General features: G+C 39.0%; 1 protein-coding gene across 4 annotated transcripts in view; it reads left to right on the top strand.

The window, feature by feature from the left end:
* Window positions 1-23,808, top strand: part of LOC134529251 (uncharacterized) — a 1,084,551-nt gene that overhangs the window by 951,197 nt on the left and 109,546 nt on the right. For all 4 annotated transcript variants that reach the window (XM_063363151.1, XM_063363152.1, XM_063363154.1 and 1 more), the window contains one exon: window positions 7,499-7,660. In XM_063363151.1, coding sequence (XP_063219221.1) covers window positions 7,499-7,660 — 162 coding nt within the window. The remainder of the gene's footprint in view (window positions 1-7,498; window positions 7,661-23,808) is intronic.

Consider the following 23,808-nt stretch of genomic DNA (forward strand, 5'->3'; position numbering starts at 1 on the left):
GCTATGTGCTGTTGTACAAACATCAGCTATGGCAAATTCAGTTGTGGCTATTGAGTGTAAAGGACAAAATGATTTACGTCCGCGTGTATGCCGCCGAGTCGTACCGTTGTCGCCAGGCCACAGTCAGGGCCGTGATGAACTTCAGTCTAGCCAGTGGCAGGGAACTCGCACGCACAAACACAAAGCAACATCTGCCCATTCGTCTGCCGGCAACTGTACGTGGAAAAGCACCTACAGTTATAATCATATTGGAATCATGGCTTGGCACGGTATAGTGCATCGTGTTCAAGTATTACGGCGTGCAAAATTTCATTAATGTCACATTTAAGTTGGTTGCACTTTACTTTTAAGTAAATCAACTGTGAGCACAATCGTACGAAATAAAGACTCTATCAAACGTTTGTATAAGTCTGTTGCTGTTGGTTATACTTGCGGGAATATATTTGACATTAGCTACTGGAACATAAATGAACAGATAATTTACATGGAAAAAGTTTTTAAATGAATAGTACAATGAAAAAAATCATGGGCTTGACAAGATAAATTTCAACCAAGCAGTGATACACGAATATGCCCATTAATTTTTTAAAAATTAAAATGTAAATATTCGGACAGTAATATCGGTTTCTCTGCCAGTAAAGGAAAGTTTGGAATGTTCGCGGAAAGGTACGCGACGTGAGTTGAAGGTCACTTCCGGGCAGGCAAATCAACCAGCCGAGTTACGATAACTATCTCCCGTTACGCGGTGTCATATGTATCATACAAAGTATTCAATGATAGACTTATAAAAATAAATAGGGTGACATATTTATAGTTGTGTCTTATTATACACATTTATATTTTGTAAAGAATATTGTCCTACACATTTTGGAACACATTAAGTAATTTAGCCTAGCTATTTATGGAGACAAAAACTTCTTACGAGATTTTGAAAAACACGAACCTTTTCAGGAACGCAGTAGTCATGCTAAGTGAGGGGTTGGTTAATTAGATGTGTAATAGTGTTTCGTGATGAATTGATATGCAATGGTGCAAGGCTAATTTCATGCGAAATATTTCCACATATATTCTGTAAGCTGAATATTCAATACAAAACTAAAATATATTATTTATTTCTTCTACTGTACACCAACACATAATATTTATCGATCAAAGTCAAACTAACCTTTTTATTAGCCTTTGGCTATAAGGATGGTACAATTCTTGCTCGAATATAATTGTGTCATGTTGGATAGTGTTATGAAAAATATAAGGGGAAAAGCAGATGACAAATTAAAGTGAAGCGGTGGTCAATGGATTTCGAGAGGGGAAGGGGGGGGGGGGGAGAATTTTGGGACTGTTGGTGGAAACTGGGGATGCCAGGCTGCTACATAGCACAGTTAAATAATACAGTGATTTTTCACTTACGGTAGATGTACTACCCAGCAACCAATTTACATGCATGCTGGGGCATGAGTGCGAGCATGCTACCACAACTGAGTTGCTTCTACGTGCGGCGTGTTCTGATGCTGTGACATGAGCAGGCACTTAGAGATATGCCCTTGCTCAATAATACAGAATGAGTCTGAATTCGACGAAAAAACTTCAGCTAAAGGTTTATCACACAAAAACAAGTTGAAAACATCTTTACGACTAGGTTATTAAGATTTATAAAGGGTGGAATACACTTTTGAATTTGAAGCTGAATAGCTGGTTTAATGATACAATTAGAGAAAGTATTTAATATGGAACGCTAAGTCTCTAGACGAACTTTAATTGAACAAAGTGCGTTAACTATTACAAAAATTATGGCTGTCATAAAATAATTTCAATAAAATTATTGAGGGTAATGCCCTTATTTCCTGTATATTTTTGTGATGTGTTAGATTAATATTGCTTTTAAATGCATTTTATTAGTCTGCATGTCAAATCTACCCATTGTAATTGTTAAATGCTATTATAAAATGTTTGCAGAATGAAAAAAAAAAACTGTAATGCCTGGCAGGTATATGACGTGTAAAACATCCAGTAATATTATAGCTCCTACAAATCAGGGCACTGATCATTAAATGGGGTACATGTCTGTGAATGTTGTTAAAAAAATTGGTTGTCTGTAAAGTCGGTTTACGGACGATAGTTTAACGTGACATCGTCATAACAAAAAATTAATGAAATGATTGATCCAGAAGAAAAGGAAATATATTCGGCCTGAGACTGAGCCGTAATAGGTTTTTGCAACCAAACCATTTATGCATTAAAAATATTATATTCTTTGAGGAATAATTTTTTTTTTAATTTTTTTTTTATCTTTTCTATGATAAAATATACCTCTGCATACTTTTATGAATAAAAGTGAATAATTTGTTATTGAATTATCACTATTTTGTATGGATACAAAGGAGTGAAATGAAATGTACAATTTAATTAAATTTTTTTTTGCATTAATTAGTTTAAATATATTTATTACTTGTGAAATATTGCGTGCGCCGTATTTATTTTTACAATTACAAAAAAAACATTACGCAGCTGCCGGGATTCGAACTGACAACCCTTGAATCGTAAGTTTGCAATGCTAACCGAACGGCCACGAGGACATACTTGGAAAGTAGTAGTTTCAGATGGTATGTACAGATTTATAAAAATTTTGTTCACGGTAGGGGAATAATATTATTTCGTTTTTATAATACGATTTTATAACAAATACGCATCCCAAATACACCAAACTTATTTATAATGTGTTACAATATTTTTTAAAACATTGTGCAAAAGATCCCGGGTGTAATTTGAATTATTATGTGTAACTGTAAAACACCATTGTTGGTTCAAAACGTATTTGAATATTCAACATTCCTTTTAAATAACCGTACCGATTGTGCTGAAAATCGGTGGACGATCGTTAAATTACATAATATTAATAATTCAAATGACGAAAATATGATTGAAAAGTCTGATCGATGGTTGTTCCAATCGAGTGGAAGAGAGATGCCACGCATGCGTACAATGAGCAAACAGGACACATCCGTAGTGGGACATCCGTAGTGGGACACTTTTTCGTGCGTGCAGCCGGCGTTCATCAATTTATTAGACGTTGTCACGTCAAAAAAAATCCGCAGTTTCCGAGATTCGAAACGATTAGCTTTGGATTGAAAGTCGTTCATGCTAACCACACAGCCACGAGACCACAGTGAATTTATTGTTTTAGATGGTATAAATTAATAATATTCCACGCACGATATTTGTTTGAATTTCTTTTAACTAGCATATTTTCTGTTGGACTCGAAATATTTACACGCTCGTGGGCTCATAACTATAATACGGTGTGTGATTTAGTTGATCAAATAATAACTCATGACAAATAATTACCAATGTCAAACTAAAGCGTGAAAAGTATCATACCAGCAATAAATATTTAGTTACACAGCTAAAACAATACTCACACAACACTGTTTAAATATACTGATTTACACTAGTAATTAAAATAATACGTAGTTGTAAAAACGCCATTTCCTTGCGAATATACTCCCGTGGCGCGGTGCACAACAATAACCTCGAACCAGTACGCCGCCACGTGCCGGCAGAGTTCTCTGTACCGTCCGCAACATACCAGAGAGATGCCACGCATGCGTAAACACATCGTGGGACATCCGTAGTGGGACAATTTCGTGCGTGCAGCCAGCGTTCATCGATTTATTAGACGTCACGTCAAAAACATTTAATTAGTATTTAAACTTAAACAATGGTAGACGAAACTGTATGCACAGAATAAAATTAAAAGACATCAATGTCAGTAAAAAAGTAATGTTCCACTTAAATTTTTTAGGAGATAATTTTTGTACCACAATTTAAAAAAAAATTTATGTTTAATTTTTCTGATTCCTGCTGTTATCAAGAAAATTGCGTACAAAATGTGTATTTTTACATGCTGCATCGTGAAATGCAGTCACCCAGTATTTGGGGATAAACATATGTATTATATAAAATGGTGTTTTGACCAGGCAGTTATGACCTTTGCGAGTGACACATTTCAAGTTATCATAAGCAGTAATGTAAAAATAATTTTTTATAACAAAGATATAATTTTACAAAATGGTTTTACCGTGGCTCTTCTGTAGGATACAAAGTTCAGGATGATGCAGCATGACTGATGTGTATTTCTAAAAACAGTAAAACAGTGCTTATCTCTAACATGTCTAGAAGCTGCAATGATATATATGTTGAGAAACTCTTAAAATTCTCCAAGATTTGTAAACAGGCTTGCATTTACTCTCACAGGAAAAAGTCGAGTGGATTGAGTTTTGTGTGATGACTGCGGCCAGGCAATTTTAACTACTTTGCCTATTAATTTCCCAGGGAATACAGAATCCAAATTATCTCGTCTGATACATGATCGATGGGCCGGAGCACCATCGTGCTGGAACAATATCTGCAGTCTGGTCTCCAGTGGAATTTATTCAATTAACTCAAGAATTCTTTTTTATTTTTTGTTGGAAGACACAGAACATGATGGGGTACTAACAGGTAGTGGTTATACAAAACATCATTGCCAATTCTTGCCCTTATATTTGGACAAACAATGCTGTTTGTTAACCATATACAAATGTTTTATGCGGATTATCCGATGCCCACGCATGGTTATTGCAGGTGTTCAGTGTGCAGTCATGGTAAAAGGAAGTTTCATCTCTAAAGAGAATGTATCTACTAAATTTTCGTGTGCTGCTAATTGTTCATGATACCATTTTGTGAACACCAGCCAGCTGGGATTATCTGCAGGACCCAAGGCTTGCACTGATTAAAAATGGAATTCATCCATAAAGTATTCCTGTAAAATTCACACATCATTGTTCTGGGGTGAGTTAATCCTACAAGCTATGGTACGCATACTAGTGCTTGGTTGGTTATCCTCCCTTTGAACCCTGAGGTTCGCAAAGTTTGTTTGTAGCCAGCCTTCTTCCATGTCACCTTCAAACTTCTACTTTTCCTCAAACATAGTACAACTCCATAAAATACTTTCATGTCTGCAAGTTCTGGCCACAGAAACATGGTTCCTGATTTGTAGCTATACTAGTATACAGCATTAAAAATCACATTGTCTACCGGATAACAAAATTCATGGACTATAAGGGCACTACCACCAACAATTTCAATAAAATGATTTTACGACAGTGACAGTTTCACATTGGTTGTAGAACTTTGTTCAGTTATACATTATCCCGATGCTTGGTGTTCTGTCTTGAATATTTTCCATATTATTTGCCATAAACCAGTTCAGTTCCATCTTCAAAAGTGTATATCGTCCTTGGGAAGCACTTAAGGTCATAAGTTGTAACTTTACTCATTTTGTATTTTTGTGATGAACCTGCAGTTTAAGTTTACGATCAAATCACACTCGCCCTTTATTACATTAATGCATAACCATTGTCGTGTGGAAGTATTCCCACATTTCCAGGAATGCAGCATACAAGAAGACACGTGGACATGTGCCAGGGTTAATTATCACTACGCTTATGCACAAATGTCCATGGGCAGATCATACTTTCACATGGGAGCACAGGTAGCGTGCCAGGAAAATACAGCACAAATATGTGTACATGCAATTGCAGTATGTTGAGCACATGGGCAGTTAGTGGTGGGAACTATACATCTCCTGAGCTTGGGAGGGCAAATAAATGTTCACAGATAAGCTTCTCTAGAAAAAGGTTAAGCATATGAAAAGCATGAGACTACAAAGTATGTTTGGATGAAGCAAGGTAATTATTGTACCTTGTAAATTTCCAACGTAGTCAGTAATGAAAATTCTTTTGGATACAGATTATTAACTTGAATGGCCAGACTGCCAGAGCACACTGAGGCGAGACCAACTGTAAAGGGAGCAAAGTAGTTTGGACTTGTTATTGATGTGACAGGAACTAGTGTTTAATTAAGATAAAATGGTGAGGTCCATAAGGTTACCTGTGATCTACATCCATTCTCAGCAGTCGGAGGCTGGAAGGGCCAGCATGGGTACGGGGTGTGTTCAAAAGTCAGTTTATCATCTGATGTTGGTACCATGCCACTTAAAAAAATGACAGGATTTACCCACAAATAAATGGAATAGGCATGCAACTCTTTATGATAAATAGCTGGTAGTATTGTCCACTGATAAAGAGTTAAGGAAAAAAATTATCATTGAATTACATTTAGCACTCATATTTCCGCTTGAACATAGGTACATTGGTGGTATTACACTTCACTTGTGCATTGGTGCATTCTTGGTGTTCCTCTCTTGTGCACATAATCTTTTAGAAGCTGAAGACACTGAGGGTCAGAGAAAATTGATAATTTTATTTCATTTATGCTCAGAGGAAAAGATATAACCTACACTTCTATTTTAGCATAGGTTCCCCTTCCTGTATTAGGTGCCAGCCTTTAAGGGTTTCATATTAATAAGCTAGTAAGCATAGTGTGGATTAATGTAAGAAAAGGCAGCCGACCTTGACTTTTCCACACAAAACCAGTTGCTTGGTAAAATAATGAATTATTTTTTATTATATGTTTATAAACTGCACTAAATAAAATGAGATAATCTCTTAACTGAATATTTGCTTCAGTCAAAATCTCAAAATAAGCCTACTCTTGCCAGTAAGGAAAATTGTTATGAAGAAATTTACTTTAAAAAAATAGTATACATACTCTCGTTTAGGATGTGAAATATTTGAAAAAAAACGCTTTAATCGGAACTTTTAAACTCGTTTCTACCATGAGACAGTTGGTTAACATGAACATCATCCATGCAGCACTAATGCAGTTATCAAAAAAAAAATTTTAATACTCTTCTCTGCAATGACTAAAGAAGCTATAGTTTAAAAAATATTTTTTTAAGCATTTTAACATGTGTTTTATTAATGATAGTATTTTATTTCTCTGTTTGAAGATTAATTAATGGATGTTTTATGTAATCTATAGAAATAATAGTATTTTCCTTATCATATAGAAAATGGCTTGGTTTTATTATTATAATGCTAAAGAATTTGGTTCTATTAGCTGTATTGTTTGTAAGATTAAATTTTATTTAATTTTAGTTGAAAAAGAGAACAGTAGTTACTACATAAAGATTATTGCTGAAATGTAGTACCTACTTGTAGCAAGGTTTAGTCTAATAATAGAATTTTTTATTTGCTAACAAGTTGAGTGTGCTTAAAAATGTGTCAATATTGTTTTCATTTTCTAGTTTTGTTTAAAATATTCATAAATTTTCAACCAATAGATTTTTATAGGTTATAACTGATTAGTTGTGTTTTATAATAACTAAAAAGTTATTTTCCTATATTGTAAAACTGTTTTTTTTTACCAAATGTGTTTTTAAATTACCATTATTATGTCGTACAAAAACTGATAACTTTAGTTCAATAGTCGTTTTGCTTTAAATGTTTTAATGTGATACCTATTGTTATGATATTCTCCTTTAGAGTTTATGGTTGGATAGCATTATTTTGAAGCAGGATTTGCAGTTTATTCACAGCTGCTTGTGGCTATTTTCTAGCCTTCCTAGCAACCAACGCTCCTCCATGCCCGAAGAGTAGCTCAGATCATGCACCCCTATCCCAACACTCCTACACCAAACCCATCAGTTCACGGGTCAAACTGGCGAATGGAGTGCGCGAGGACCTCACCAAATTGAGCAGTCGGAACAAACAAGATGCTAGTAAGTAGCTGGAGCCAAGAGATTCCTTCTCGTTACGCTCGCTTATCCTTCTTGTTCTTGTAGCTCTGGCGTTGCTTTCTGCTTTGTCTCTCTGTGTTCCACTTTTCTTTTTGTCCATGCCTTTAGCTGAGTTTGTCAGTATTGGATGTGCTACTGTAGTTTCTTGGTGTGTTTTGTACTTTGGTTTCTGCAGTCACTAATTGTTTCGTAAACTGTCCATTGTAGCATTGGTTCTATGTATGCACAGCTGTTACTATGGTTGTTTCAGTCTCAGCTTCAACTGTGAACATGTGCATAAAAATTAATTAAGGTAGGGAATGATGTATGTCTTCTATGATGTCATCTTTTATCATTGTATTTAGATTAAATACGTTGTATCTCAGAGTACGTATATGAGTCATGGTGTATTTTAGTTTTCAGTATTAATTTGTAATGTCAAAGTTTTTGTGTTAGGTTATCCGCAAGTTTGTAGGAGTATTAACATTATGCATCATCTTATGCTTTTAAATATATCATTCAAATAAATTTTTCTTGTGAATATTTTAAATAAATAAAACACCACAGAGTCTTTAGAAAAGTAAACGTGAGTATTTCCACCTAATATCGGCTGGAGCCAAATATAGGTTTTAATAGTACCTGTCATAAATTTTGCACACTGTTTAATTATTTTGAAACTATGTGACAGGAAATTTACACATAAATTCGTGAAAAATATACATTCATTTAAATGTAAACTTAAGCTTTTAGCACAGAGGATGAGTCAGTAGGACTCAGACAGTTGGTCTTAGGTGAGGTTTTCTTTTGGGTTTAAGCCATGTCACTTCAACACTGATGCGACTTCAACCCAGAAGCCAAGACTGCTAGATATTATGTTCTGATCGTTTTAGGGTGTGCTGACTACTTCAGATAGTGCTTATCTTCTCTCTCCCCAAATCCGTTTGATGTGGCTCAAGAGATACAATGGTGTTACCATTTGCCTTTGCCAGAATTAATCTTTAAAAAGTTTTAGTCTGACTTCATTCATGGTTACTCAAATTAAGTAGGCACTCATATACCTTATTTAATTCTCTCACCAGTACTTTACACATACTATCACTAACACAGTTACAAAAAATAATAAATCCCAATGCAAAACCAAATAATTCTCTTTTATTATAATTTATACATAATTTTAAAAAAGAAACTTGCGCACAGGCAAAATATAAGTTGACAACTTTAAAAAAAATACAATATACTAATTGGCATTTGAAAAAAAAAACGTGACAAATTAAAAACAAGATATAACAAAAATGTATTACTATAATTAATATGAAGCTAACTACTTTAATCTCTAAAATAAATTTCCATTACAAGTTCTTCAAACATTAATTCACTAAGTCGGTGTCGTTGTGACAATGTATTGACGCGTCCTGTCTTGAAAGGCAGACTGAGATGGTTGGAGTTGTTCGGAAAGGACGCTAGCATATTAAAAATGAGGAGCCACGCGCTAGCCGGCAGCGATACAAGATTGTGATGATTCTCAGGGTGTTGATGTAAACAGTGGCGGTGTTGGAAGCAGTAGGATCGTTGCCTGGTGAGGTAGTAAGCCATGCAGTCTACACGAAGCTGTCCCAGTGGACAGTCACACACATACTGTCTCTTCACTCGAGGCGGCCGTAGAAGCAGGGGGATTTGTAGCCAGGTCGATCATTGCATCCCCTCGACCGTTAATCGACATATTGTCAAGGCGGCGCGTCATAACAGCCTTAGTTTTTACGATGGGACACCAAGGCTTGGCTTTAGCATAATCCTTGCATAGCTGCGTAGTTATTTAAAATATATTAGAATGTTTTATCAAGATTATTTGTTGAAAGTTTTATATCACATATTTAAGTATATCTCTTGATCCTGATGGCATGATCGTATATACATAGATCCTGTTTTACTTGATGCATGCTGTTTTATTTTATTACTTCAAAAGTCCCTGGACATTAAAAAAATATGTGATACAACATTGAATTATAATTTTTAATGTAAACAAAAAATATTTTTTCACAAGACCTAATATAATTTGTTTTTATTGTGGTATTCCAGTTTTGGTAATAAACAGGTTTTTTCGACATACTAAAAATAACAGGGTTGCTTCAGGTATACAAAAAAAAATACGGAAAAGACAGGGAAATTAAAATGGTCATAAAATACCTGTAAAAGACAGGGAAACCACCAAATATTTCTGTAAATGTTCTTGTGACAGCATAATTAAATCGAAAATACTATTTCCACCAAATTTTCAGGCACCCCACAAACTGTTCAAAGTTTACTAATTACAAAATTTCGTTGATCTTCTTAATCCTGAAATCCTGGTGTTTGTACTGTAGACACAAAGGGAGTTAACTTATTTCCGGATGCTTAAATACATGTACGATTGCCTACATTCAAAACCTTTAGGCGAGTCTGTATCATTTTTATAAAAACATATGTTATTATTTAAAATTGCATTCATTTTGTTAATGTGACACATTTGAAAGCAATTACGTGTTTTTCTCCAAAAGGCAACACTAAGTGACCCTTGAGGTAATTTGTGTCTGGAAAGTCAGGGAAACTTGTCGACTCAGATCTGGGAAAGCTGTAAACATGAAGGAATTTTGGAAATTCAAGCTTGTAGCAACCGTTGTAAAACAGCACACATCAGATACCAAAATAATTAAAATAAATTTCAATAAATGATTCATTCGAAATTAAAACCTAACATTCAATATTTAAAGAAATATAGGTATAAAATTATACCTTATTTAATCATTATTTAATAAATATTTAAAATGTTTAGTTTAGGATAAACATTCAGCATATGTTTTGATTTTTATTATTAATTAAAACTTATCTCAGTTAATTTACCAAATCAAATAATACTTTTTATACACATGTTTTTATTATTGAATATTGAGTATTTATGTTATTTAATTTTTGTTACTGCCATCATCCGCGGTTTTGTGTCCAAAACCTTGGGGTGAACTCAGTGTGGCGGATGTGAATTTCCACGAATAGCGCCAGGCTTGTCTCCAGAGATAACACGAGAGAGGGATGGGTCGTTGAGCTGCGATAGTTCGTGAGCTATTTTAACTATTATTGCGGCACTACCTTACTCAGCTTAATATGCTGATGCCTAACTAGCGTGGACAGTTGAAAACACTACAAATAATTAAAACTCTTAGGTCAATGGACTTAAATCACAAGTGTTTGACGCTACACAGCCGCGTTGGCACGTCACACTCTATAAAACAATGAACTGTAAACACTTGTGGCCTGATTCTGCGGCACTCTCTATTTAACCACGCGTCCTGCGACAGTGCGCGATATACGATTAACTGGTCAATCGTGTGGAGTGAGTTCCACACACCAATAGCTGTATAGAATGATACAGCAGTCGGTAGGTGTGTGCCTGTCTCAATTAACCGTAGATCACCGATGGAAGTAAGCCAGTGCCGTAAGTAAGCAAAACACGCGGAGAGGGTCACCCGGTGGTTGAATTGTAGCCAAACAATGTTAATCCCTTACCGTGAAATGGTTCGGAGTCACAATGTATAGTTTAGACTAACGCATTAGCTTAATTACTCTCGAAACAAAACGACTCAATCAAAGTTGCATCATTGAGGACTCTCCCGCGACACAGAACGCGTGCGCGGCTGTATGCAGTCTGCCTGAGACGTGGAAGGACCGCAAGAGGGGCGGAAGTATCCTTTCGTGCTAATTTTTACACAAGAAATGTAAACAATTCTTATGTTGTGCCGCCAATTAGAATTTTTAGGCACAATTGTAAATTATTTTAACAGTAATTTTGTAGCTAAAACTTAAACATTTTATACTCACTGCACACTCCCAATTAATCTTAGTCAGGCTAGTTACCCAATTCGTTCCCTGTGCCGTATCTGATTTTTGCCAACCCTCTGCGAGAGCTAGCATTCAGGCTCATCTTATCCTCTCTTCGGCGCACGTCTGGTCACTAAAACACGGCCTGTCACCGTGATCAGGACTGCTAGTAGCTGCATCTTCGCAAGGCCCCAAGTTTCTCAGAGTTCTCCTGAGTTGAGCTCTCAGAAGCATGCTCACGAGTCGTTTTACCAAACCCACATTCACGTCTCCTCGCCCAGTAGAGCTCCCTTCCCACTGCCCCTGCAAATTTAAACCCCCCTTCCCTCTTTTCAACGAATCACCGCCCAGAGCATTGACTGGTGCAGCGATTACCTATCTCAAGGTTTGGACACGAGTGATCAAATGTACAGCCCTTGACCTCTAGTGGCGACGTTAGCAACTACTCCGAGCGGTTTTCAATCTCATCCTGCCCCCTGGCGACTCACACAACAAACATCTGCCTGTCGTGCTTTCCCGAGCTAGTAGAGTGCTACATAAGTCTCCTACATAAGCCCCATGTTTTTGAATTAGTCTCGTGCGATATGTACGAATCGACTTATTCTCTGTTTCGGCCACCCCCTTTGTAGATCGCGCTGCGAGCTGGCGCCAGAAGAAACGTCGAGATATCGGAGTCATTATTTCTTGATCCCTCACTAGGAAGTCTTCAGAACCTTTCAGACCTGAAGATTTAGTAACCCCCTTTCTTTTTAAATCAACCGCCTGATTTAATTAAGCATCACACCAACCCCCCTGGGACTTCTTGGTGCGATGTCGGACTGACTACTTTGTTTTCTCGGCAAGACCTCAACAGAATTCATCTACGACACGCCCACTATGATGAAGTCGTCTCGTCAAGGGATGTTTCCCTTAAGTTTTTAGATAGTAATTAGTCAGGCTGTGTTTCAATAAATAAATTTTTATGTTTTGCTAAATATTAATAAATATAAATTATGAGTGCTTCCGCATCCACTGCGCTTGCTTCGGTCAGGATCTCGCACGCATCCCGGTGGGCCTCCTCCTGAGCGCAAGGACAACACCCTGTTTTGGTGAGATTTCAACACCCTCTTTCTCTTCCCCGGCCATTTTTGCCTGTTTAATGACTGGCTGTGAAGCAGGTCTAATCTTTTGGATTTGGCTTGTTCATAGACAGGGTTCAATAATTGGTATACCAGGACCGGTATCGTAGGATCTGTATCCAAGAATTGGTATCCCAGAGCCGGCGTCGAATTTGCGGCCAAATGCTCTTTCTCGTCTTTGGTAACCGGAAACTACTTAGGCGCCACCTGGCAGCCCGACTACAGTATGATGTATCTCTTCCGACCAACAACTTCGAACTATACGACCCCCAAATTCCCCGCGACTTCTACAGCGTGCCAGTGCTATGCCATTTCTAAGTGCCAGTTAATTGTACTATATAGGTGATAACTAAAGTGAGAAGTGAGGGAATTTAATTATGCTACATGCTAAAAATTATCACTCTGAGATTGTTTATTTTAATTTTTAACTATGGTGTAAGGCACCTTTTATTAATTTGGTATGGGTGGGCTCTATTATAAAATTTTAACTTATAAAGGTATTAATATTTATTATAAATTGTAACTTGTTATTAGGATTATTAAGATGATGTTTTGTATACTTTTGTTCAATTAACTATAATAGAAAATTAACAGAGGCACAGTTATAGATGAACCTGCATTTGTTGTTATTTATTCTTTTGAAACTAAAGATCCAAAGACTCCCAAAATGTTCCTGTGGAGTGTAAAAATGTAGACTTACAGACAGTATTACAGCATTCCTTTATAATTTAAAGGCTTTGAACAATAATTTAACAGGTTTTACATGATTATCTATGCTATGTATACTTATTGGCTGCTAGAGTCAAACGAAAGATTGTTTGTCATTTGCTTGGACTATTCCATTTCATATTACATATGTAAACTTCCCCCATCAAATAGTGCTGAAAGCAGTACTCACAAATAATGAGTGTTATTTACTATAATGCTTTGAAGGGGATACACAAATCCTTACAGTGCACAGTTCCCTTTTGGGGTTTTCCATCGTATTAAAATGATATACACACTCGATGGCTTGGGAGGGGGGTTAGTCACTAGGCACTCCCTACCCTCGTGCATGGGCCCTGCGCGGACGCGATGCTGCCAGCAGGGACAGATATTAACGGTTTATGAGCATAGAAGGTACGGCGTCATTACAATAAAGTTTTTTAAAAGTTCGGTATCTTAAAAAATAGTATAACTGCTAACTCGCATAATTTTTTAATAATTTTGTTATTATAGTAAATTAAAATGGTTTTGTTAATTAAATTTGGATGCGTACATATGTGTGTGGTTAGTGGATAAAAATTTAACGAAAATATTTAACACTGGGTGAGGAAAACCTCAACAGCAAACACAGTATTTTTGTTGAATGATGCCTAATATATGATAAAGTAATTTATTGGCCACGTGACAGAATGCAGATTGATTATTTTATATAACTGTGAGAGTTTTTATGATCAATAACGTCTGAAATTGTAGCTTATACAATATTTGAGGTAAATATTCTTATTTTAGATGTAGTTACTAGATTTTAGGTTGCGTTATATTCGAGTTCTTATTAGAGTGAATATTTTATTACATTCAAAGTTATTTTGCATTTGAGGTTGTCTTAAATTGGATGTCCTGTCATACTTAAATAGTCTTTCACTAAGGTCTTGTTGTCCTGGATGTGGTCTTGTATTTGAGGTTTTGTTGTACATGAGTACAGTGTTATTTTTAGGATCATCTTGTATTATTATTAGTATTACATTTTAGTTTGTCTTACATATGTGTCATATTATATTTGAAGTGGTTTTACTTTATATATGTTCTTATATTTAATTTTAGTTTTCAAAAGTGATTGATTTTTTTAAAGTTAACCTATATTTGAGTTTTCCCCAAATATGAAATCATCTTAAATCAAAGGTGTTTACATTTCTAATGTTATCGAGTCATGTAATTTTGTATTCCTGTCAATTCTCCATAGGAGTTTTTTTACTTTTTAAGTGGTTTTAATTTCTAGGTTATATAATTTTCTAGTTGTATTTTGTAATTTTTCCGTAAAGTTTTATTATATGGGACATCAAGTTATATTTAAGTTGGTCTCAGATTCCAGGATAATAAAATCAATAAACACGGGGTTTACATTCTGTTATGGTAATTAGTTGTTTAAAATTGGTTTTCTTTGATTTTTATTATTACTAAAAATCTGGAACTTAGTACATTAAAATCAATCAAAATTACAGTCATGAAAGCTGAAGAAAAAAATAGCTTCATTTTAATTTTTTTAATTTTCAGAATATTATTTTGATAATATATATTAATATGCCCTCCAATGAATGACAGATAAAACTGCTGTTAACATCTCCACTCTTACATTCAAGTGCATAGAATACACTCTTCATGTGCACAAAGCACAAAAGAAATTGAAGCAGTGTCATAAAATAATAGACTTTGATAGTACGCAGGGGTGCTGCGATTTGACTATAAGTTTCTTTAAACATTGTGCAACTTATTAGCTACTACTTTGATACCGGTATTCACAAATAACTCGATTTTTTTAGAATCTTATTGCAAATGTTTCCCCCCATAATAATTATATTGAAAAAAAAATTATTTGTATACATTTGAAAATATTACAATCATCGACCATTTTTCCTTAATGCATTATAATATCTAGAAGATTTTTTTGCGTTTCAAATAATGCATGATTATGCTTTAGCTTTTTTATGAATTTTTTTTGCAGAATCTAATTTTGTCTTTTAAATTCAGTCCTTTTCATATGGCAGAAAGCGATATCATATTTTCTTACTGAATTGTGACATTGTCTGCAGTTTTCAGTATGGTGTGAAATATTTGTACCGAAATATATTTGTATTGTTTTTAAAGTTTTCACCATAAATAAATATATTATTGTACTCAAAATCCTGAAAAGTATTTATGGTCTGACTGATTATCTCAAGGTGTTTGCTCTTAGCTAACTCAGTGGTAAACCCTCATGATTCTTGGAAGTATCTATCACTGGTTTAACTAATAAGGACCAACAATGTGCCTTGTTGATACAAGCAAACGAGTGATTACTTTTTGATGACAAAGATATTTTTATTAAATTTATGCCCCTAATACAAGCCTAATATTACTCAGTACTCAGCATGAGTTTCAGTGAATTAATAATAGATTAATTTTAACTTAAAATAAATTAATAGCTTTTGAAACTTTAATGATGTTATATTATATGTGATAGGGCCTATGTGTACATAAAAATTCTTGAACGTGAAAAATGTTGATTACTTATTCCTAATGCCAAAACACATTTCAAGAAAATTTTATTTTTAAAGAAGTTTATTTAAAACAATCTATCTTGTTATAAATTTAATCAATAGTACAAATTTTGGAACTAAATAAATATGAGAACCATATATTGAAAAAAAAGTGACATTTCAGTTGATCTACACCTTAGAAAGAGGAAGGTATTTGTAAACATCTGTGAGGTTGATAAAGTTGCCATGCCTTGCACTGTATGGAATTATTGAAGCACTGGGTAAGGAAAGGACAAGTAATGAATGAAGGTTGGTAGTTAAAGATGGACACATCTATTTATATCCCCTTCTTTTCATTCCTTATCTTACCTGTCTGTAGTAACACGGGGTCAGAACACTGGTCTGAATTCCCAGGGCTATTTCACTTGATTTCACTGGTATTTTATGGGTCACTTGAAGTTCTCTCTGATGTGGAAGTTTTGGGTACTCTGGGGTTGGATGCATTGCAATGTTTACTTAAAATCTGTTACTCAGAGCCACTAAACACTCAGCTTCACATTATCTTGCACTGGGTTTGAGTTCAGAGTGAATTACTGCGCTTCATGGGTACTGACAACTGTGAGCTGTCCACATTATCTGATGAGATTGTATAATGCATTCTGTAAATTCAGTTGGAGTTTATATTCAAGGGTGAATTATTCTCTAGCTGTATGAAGTGTCTCTAGCACAGGAAAACATAGAGAATGGAACATCGTTTTGTTGAGATATTGAAGTGGTTTTAGTTATCACTGCTAGGCAGGTAGATATCAATATTTAAGGATATAAGAGCAGACCCAAGGGTTTTGGCCAAACAAGAGGAGAGGGAATTGTCTGAAGGTCACTGTCTGGAATTAGTTGGGTAGGTGTTGCCCTAAAGGTAAAGAAGATTGTTAAAGAAGTGGTTCAAAACCTTACTACATTAAGGTATTTAGGTAAGAAGCAATAGTAATAATGTTGAGAGTGTTAATCATCTGACAGGTTTGCAAGTTTGAGAGAATAGTTTCCGACCAACAAATATTATCTCTATAACATACACAACAATGAAATAAAAAAATACTCATGAATGGATTTCGTTGGGTGAGTTCGTGTTTCTGTGTACTTTTTCGGTGTTAGGTGTCACTCTATGTTATATAATTGGCTTTGAGACAACACAACAAACAAAATATGGATGGTACAAACCAAAATTACAATAGGAAACAAATTAATTGTCTTAGGTATGACTTTGTTGGTGTGGGGGGGTGGGTGAAGTTCGGATCGGCGTATGTGTAGACTTTGGATGGGGATGTGGACCCAGCTACTGACTCTGTCCCAGGGGAATGACCCATGTGGAGCTAGGCTCGACTCCCCCCTGCGAAGATACACTAGAACTCACTGGTCCAATCTCAGCGGCGGGCATGCTATGTTACCGGCGAATACGACTGCTTGTGGGGTTTTTGAGGTGCCCCACACACCTCCATCTCTGTACTGGAAAGCTCGTGGCCGAGAATTAAGTGCGAGTCGGGTGAATATTAAGTTTTATTGCTGCCGACACGTACACTGACAATGCGTACACAAAAAAAGAAAGTAGTCCAGCTTTCATGCTGACCAGGCCATTGCGTTAAATGGTCCCGTAAGTGCATGCCCACTGAATAATAAAAATGCTTCGAGCAGCTTTAATTAGTAAAGTTACTCAGTCTGCCACTGGGTTAGGCCTCTAAGATTAATAAAAGGAAATAATTAAAATAATAATGACAGCGGACAATAATGGATCAGTTGAGAGCAATAGTTAAAGTCGACGAGGTGCTGAGATGCGTTCTACCCCGCACGGCAAACGGAAGAGACTGGGGTGGGCCATGGGTGTCATGGCAGCAGGTAGTGCTGAATTTACGGTAGTTGATTGATGTAACAAAACACTTAAATGTAACATATTTAAACACTTAAAAATATTAATTTAGAATTTAGTATTATGTATTACAGTTATTTAATTATTTCTTAAATTATTTAACAATATGAAGTCTCCACTGCTCAAGTTAGGGTGGGCACAGAAAGGGTTCGTGCAGAAGGACCGAACACATGCACGCACACACACATTTGTTGGCAGTAGGTTTGAATTAGAGAGGGTCATGTGTGTAGAGGTGGTCGGCAGTGGCATAGGGCACATAGGGCTTAAAGATGGCGTAGCCGTGGTCGACGTCAAGGAGCCCGATATGACTCTGCTATACCTCATTTCTCGTCGCTCTGGGCAGCCTCGTGCTGCTGTCGCCTCGTCTATGTAATCAGCCAAATGGCACAGATGGGAGTTGTAGCATTGTGCAGAGGTGGGTGCCTTGTCCTCCGCTGCCCCCCGTGCAGCTTCGTTACATCTGTGGTGGGCTCTGGCAGCTCTTCAATGGTGATGCGAAGAGTGGCACCTGTCAGTGACACGTGTAATGGCCACCGGAGTTCGTCTTCATCGGGTGTCTATGGGTGTGATGGTGTGTCATCCGGTTCACAGATTATCGGGGTGGGGGCCAGGGTGCGTGCCAGATTCCCCACCCCATGCTGGCCTCATCAAACCCATGGAAAAGTGTTATATCGTTCTCTCCCTCTGAAAACAGCTGTCGGGGAAGAGTGCTGTGTTTGCATCATACAGGGCACCTCCCCTCGGTTTCTGAAAACCTCTGAAATTCCCCTTCTGCCTCTTGAGTCAGGGTCAAAGTAGCGGGCTGTGCAGTTTGAATGGGCTCCTCGGGTGTTGGCATGCTGGGTTCGTTGCACGCCTCGTAAGGTTCTTAATCTGTTACTCGGATGGCATCTCGATGATACCTTGCGGCTCGTCCTGATGGGAGCTTCACTACTATGGCCGTGGTACCTATGGTCCTGATCACTGGCATCGGCCCAATCTATTTGGGCACTAGTCCGGCGCAGCAGTCATGGTTTTCTACCAACAATGGATGTAAGCATCCATAGACCAGATAGCCGGGTGTCAGAGAATTTGGGGGCCACATTGTTTTTGGGGTGATCTAAGCATGGTACATGGTTTGGTGTTGCCGGGTGGTTTAATGGGTTCCCATCAGCTCTCGAGCATGCTCTGGGGCAGGGGGTTTTCGGCTTGCCATTTCCAGGATTCTGTCGTCGAAGGGGTACTGGCCCGGCATTGCGAAGTTGCACCCTGGCACTAGCCTGGCCAGGGTTTTCCCCATGGCCGCATTGGCCCTGTAGCGTATACAGAACATTATGTCGGGTACATGGAAGTGGTCCTCTGGCAGGGGGAGTTGGAGTTCTACTTTGATCTCTTGGTTGCACTGCTCAGTCAGGTATGTCCTTGGGTGATATGCTGTTGTCATGTTTGCGATCATGCACCACTTCCCGCAGAGTTCCACCTTTTGCTGGCCCAAAACTGCACACATTATCTGACAATAGTACCCAGGGGTATCACCATCATGGGAAAAACTCTGTCTCGAGTCCATGCGCGATTGTTCCTGCCCAGCATTGCACAGGGGTAGGCCTCCATCCACCATGTGAAGCCATCCATCACTACCAGAAAAAAAAATTTCCCTTCGAGATGCAAGGGTACGACCCTATCAAGTTAAATGCTACCGTGTGAAATGTTTTTTTTGGGTTGTCATGGAAACTGCCTTTCCATCAGGTTGCCGTGTTTTGTAGTGTTGGCAGTGATGGCAGCATCGCATGCTTTTATGCAAGTACTTGTTAATCCCTAGCCTGCAGAATACTTCATGAATGGCTTTTATGAACTTGCGTGTAAGGGACCAGAAATGGTGAATGGGCTGAAACTGCAGGTAACAGCAGATGCATTTGCAACCTTTCTGGGGGTTTGACTGCCGAGCCTTAATGTCTTATTTCCAAGGGCCCCATAGTGAATACATCAGGCCTATGGTAATAGTAAGGACTGAGAATGGTGCTGGCATGTTTGGGGGTACAAAGGCTTAAAAAAAGAGCTGTAAACTGCCCAACGAGGTGAGATACATTCCCCTAGTCTAGAGGTCGGAAGATGTACTGAGATAACCCCGAGGCCCTCCAACCCATGCACGACTGGAGGATCATGTCTAGCCAGGGCTTTCTGTGGTCACTACTGGTTGAGTCAAGGCTCATCTGGGCCTTAACCAGCTGTACACCTGTCGGGTCGAGGTATGGAAGGTCCTTAGAGTAGTCCGAGAAGATGTGGACATCCTGTGGAGTGACTCTGAAGAGTGGCAGTCGGCTAGCTTGTTGACGAAAGGTCTTATACTGTATAGACACCAAGTTGGTAGTATCATAGGAAGAATTCATGTAAGATTTAAAAATGGCCCATTGTGGTTTCTTCTAGGCCCAAGATTCTGATTGGGTAGAACTCATTCTTGGTAGAGGTGCTCCGATCGCTTGGAGCAGACTCCAAAGGTTCTCTAGCCCTATGCAGAGTATATGTGGTGAGTGACGACACAGCTCTGGTGCTAACCTGGACAGCTAGCAGAGGTTGGATAGGCCTCCACCAGACCACTGGTTCACTTGGGGTTTTGTGGGGTTCCAGTGTGATGTGGTAGATCGGGGTAGGTGCGAGCAGTGCTGACAAAGTCTAAGGGCTAAGGACACAGCCAACTATCTGGTTAGCTGATTAAGGCAGGGGCTATGCTGGGTAACCCTAGCCTGGTCATGGCTGAAGCTCTAACACCTACCTGATCGAATGGTAGTGTAATCCCTTGGCATCTTTGTCTGAATATTACTTGCTCTGGAATGTGATTTTATTTGTTAGCCGACTCCCAATCTACCCTAAAGAATGATTATTTGGGAGGACAGGTAGAGGGTGCCGACCATAGGTTGAAACACAGATTTGGGTCTGATCGGCACTTGCCAGTAGCATGATTTTAAGTCCAATGACGAGAAAATTTTTGCATCTCTCAGTCCATATATTGTCAGGGATGTTCAACAGGGGTGGCAGGGTGTTAATGGTGACCTTGTTCAGCGGTTATAATATGACACAGAACCGCAATGTGCCATCCTTTTTCTGTACCAATACTATTTGCAAGTTATACTGACTTTCACTCGACTCGATAAAGCTGTCCCTCAACATATTGTGCACTTGGGTGAGGATAGTCTGATTACCCACGTGTCGATAACTTCCATGGGGATGAAAATTGGTTCGTGTGGGAAGGTCGGGATGGCATGTTTTACCATCATGGTGTGTTTAAAAGGGTTGGCAGTGAAAAACATATTTTTCTGGTGGTCCAGCATTCTTTGCACTATTTCTCTGTGGCAGGGGGGGGCACATCTTGTAGGATCTAGTTGTGACTGACCTTGTGATCTGGAGGTGGCAGTGGGTTTTTTACAGCCATGGAGGGTACGTCGACCCTGGGTGCCTACACGAAGATGCCTTGACTCCACCTCGATGATGGCATCCTTGTTACACAACAAGGCCTACCATAGGATGATGTCATCCTGGAGTCCATCGACTACCAAGATGGTCGTGACAGAGTGTTGGTCTTTGATGCTGACAAGGAGCATCGCGACGCCTTGCATCGGGCAGGAGTTTCTGATAGTGGCGAGCAGGAGTTGGCTGGGGCGAGGCTCGAACTGTGAGCTCTCGACGAGGTGGGCAGTGATGCAGTTGTGGCTTGCTGCAGTGTCAACAAGGGCGTTGACGGCACGAATGACCATTCACCACGATAGGGACTCAGAGCAGGCCACCTTCGGCCATGCCTATGTGTACCAAGCTGGTTGTCAGTGGTCGTGCTGCTGATATCGACTTCTGGATACTGCCCAAGTGGAAGGGGCTCCCGTGGGCCCATTCCTGTTGGCTGGTGTCGGTTGCTCCCTAGCTGGGGTGCATTTTGGACAGGGAAATCCTGGTGCCAGTGGTACTACCCGAACTGACAGGTCTGGCACTGAGGTGGTGACCCATCATCGATAGCACACTTCCTCTGCGTGATTACAGGGAAGTTGTTTAGGTTCCTGATGCGGTCCTGTAGTGATGTGTATGGCACATGGGCAGTCGTATCAGCTGACATGACTGTGTGCTGCATCTGTGGTAGCTCCTGCCATCTTGTCTCTGCAGCCCCCACATCCTGTTCGATGGCCTTTGCACACTGGGAAAAGTGTGCTGACTTCTGTGTTGTATGGCGCAGGTGGACACATAGTTCAGGGCACATCAGAATTATTGTGGGTTCAATCACCTTATCTGGGATTCCCACTGGGAACAGCCACTTGAACAGGCGAATTTGTCTTCAGGATGAAGGCTTCTTCCGCATGTCCCTGTTCCGCGCAGTACAGCTCTGAACTTACCTTCATTTCTGTCCGGATGTCGGCGAAATGTGCCTTGAAACGGCAGGTGAACTCGTTTTACGGCATGCCATACTCGCTTACCACCATCCACCAAGTCTTTGCATCAACTTTCTGTACTTGGCCGATGCGGTCCGCCTATTGTGCATCTGGTACACCGTAACGACCTAGTCGTTCCCAGCTTACCTTCAGAAACTTCCTAGGATCGTAGCTGGGCCTCCCTGCGAACTCGGGCATGTCTACATGTCCTACTGGAGTCATCCTGATGTGCGCCACAGCTGTTGTTGTAGCCCTGCCATTGGTGAGATCGTCACACCGCGCATCGTGGATACCTGCAGTTACGGCCCGACACTCACTACAGGTGTAAGGTCCCTCCTTGAATGTGGTGGACTCTGCTTTGTCAGTTTACAGTAGATGTTTTAAAGCTCAACAGTTCACGCATCATCCCTCATCACATGCTTTTCCCATAAAGATAATTTCGGTACATTTAAAAAATTCAGCCACAAAAGTTGTTATTTTGCCCGGTTCAAGGCACACACATGTGTCTGACCACATGCCCCTTTCAGCCTGGCAATATGTCGTGGCCATGTACACTTTCTACAAAACATCCACTCAGATCCAGAGAGTTACTTTAGTCGAAAATAAGTCCCTTGAACTTAGATATAGTTGCACACACATATACACAGCACAGTACCTGTTTTGCAGCCAGCTGCGGAATTTTTGGAAAATCCATGGGCGCCACAGCCATGTGACTGGTCAGTGTTGTTCGTCTCCTCATTCCGTCGCACAACAGCACAACTCACACGCTACATTCCTCGCGGCCAGCTGTGCATTGCCTAGCCCCACGCTCTTGAACGACACTTGTCGTTGGGGAAGGGGGGTTCGGATCGGTGTATGTGTAGACCTTAGGTGCCACCACATGGATCGGCATGTGGACCCTTCTACCGATTCTGTCCCAGGGCTGTGATGTGACCCAAGTGGAGCTACACTTGTCTCCCCTTTGCATGGATATGCTAGAACTCACTGGCTTTTTCTAAATGGCGGGCACACTATGTTACTGGCGAAGACAACTGCTTGTGTGGTCTTGAGGCGCCCCACTCAACTCAATCTCTGTACTGGGAAGCCTGTGGTCGAGAAATTAGTGCAATGAGTCGGGTGAATATTAAGTTTTATTGCCGCCGACATGTACACTTACAGTGCGTACGAAAAACAGCAAGTAGTCCAGCTTTCATACTGACCAGGACACCGTGTGGACTGGCTCCGAAAGTGCAAGCTCACCAAATAATGATTAATGCTCCGGGGAGCTTTAATTAGTTAAGTTACACAGTCTGCCGCTGGGGTAGGCCTCGAAGGTTAATTAAAAATGTTTTAAAATAATTACGACAATGAATGATAACGGTTCAGTTGAGAGAAGTAGTTGAAGTCGACGAGGTTCTGAGATGCTTCCTACCCCGCACGGCGAATAGAAGAGACTGCGGCGGACAATGGGTGTCATTGCCGCAGAAAATTCTGAATTTACCATTAGTAGTTTGATATAACAAAACAATTAAACATATTACATTAAAACTCTTCGAAAATTACTTCTTAATTTAGACTAACGTATTATGTAATACAGTTATTTAATTTTTAACTACATTATTTAAAAAAATGAAGTCTCCAATGCTCAAATTAGCATGGGGGCAGAAAGTGTTTGCGA

This window comes from Bacillus rossius, chromosome 2 (assembly GCF_032445375.1).
Source record: "Bacillus rossius redtenbacheri isolate Brsri chromosome 2, Brsri_v3, whole genome shotgun sequence".
In the NCBI taxonomy this organism is placed as follows: Eukaryota; Metazoa; Arthropoda; class Insecta; order Phasmatodea; family Bacillidae; genus Bacillus; species Bacillus rossius.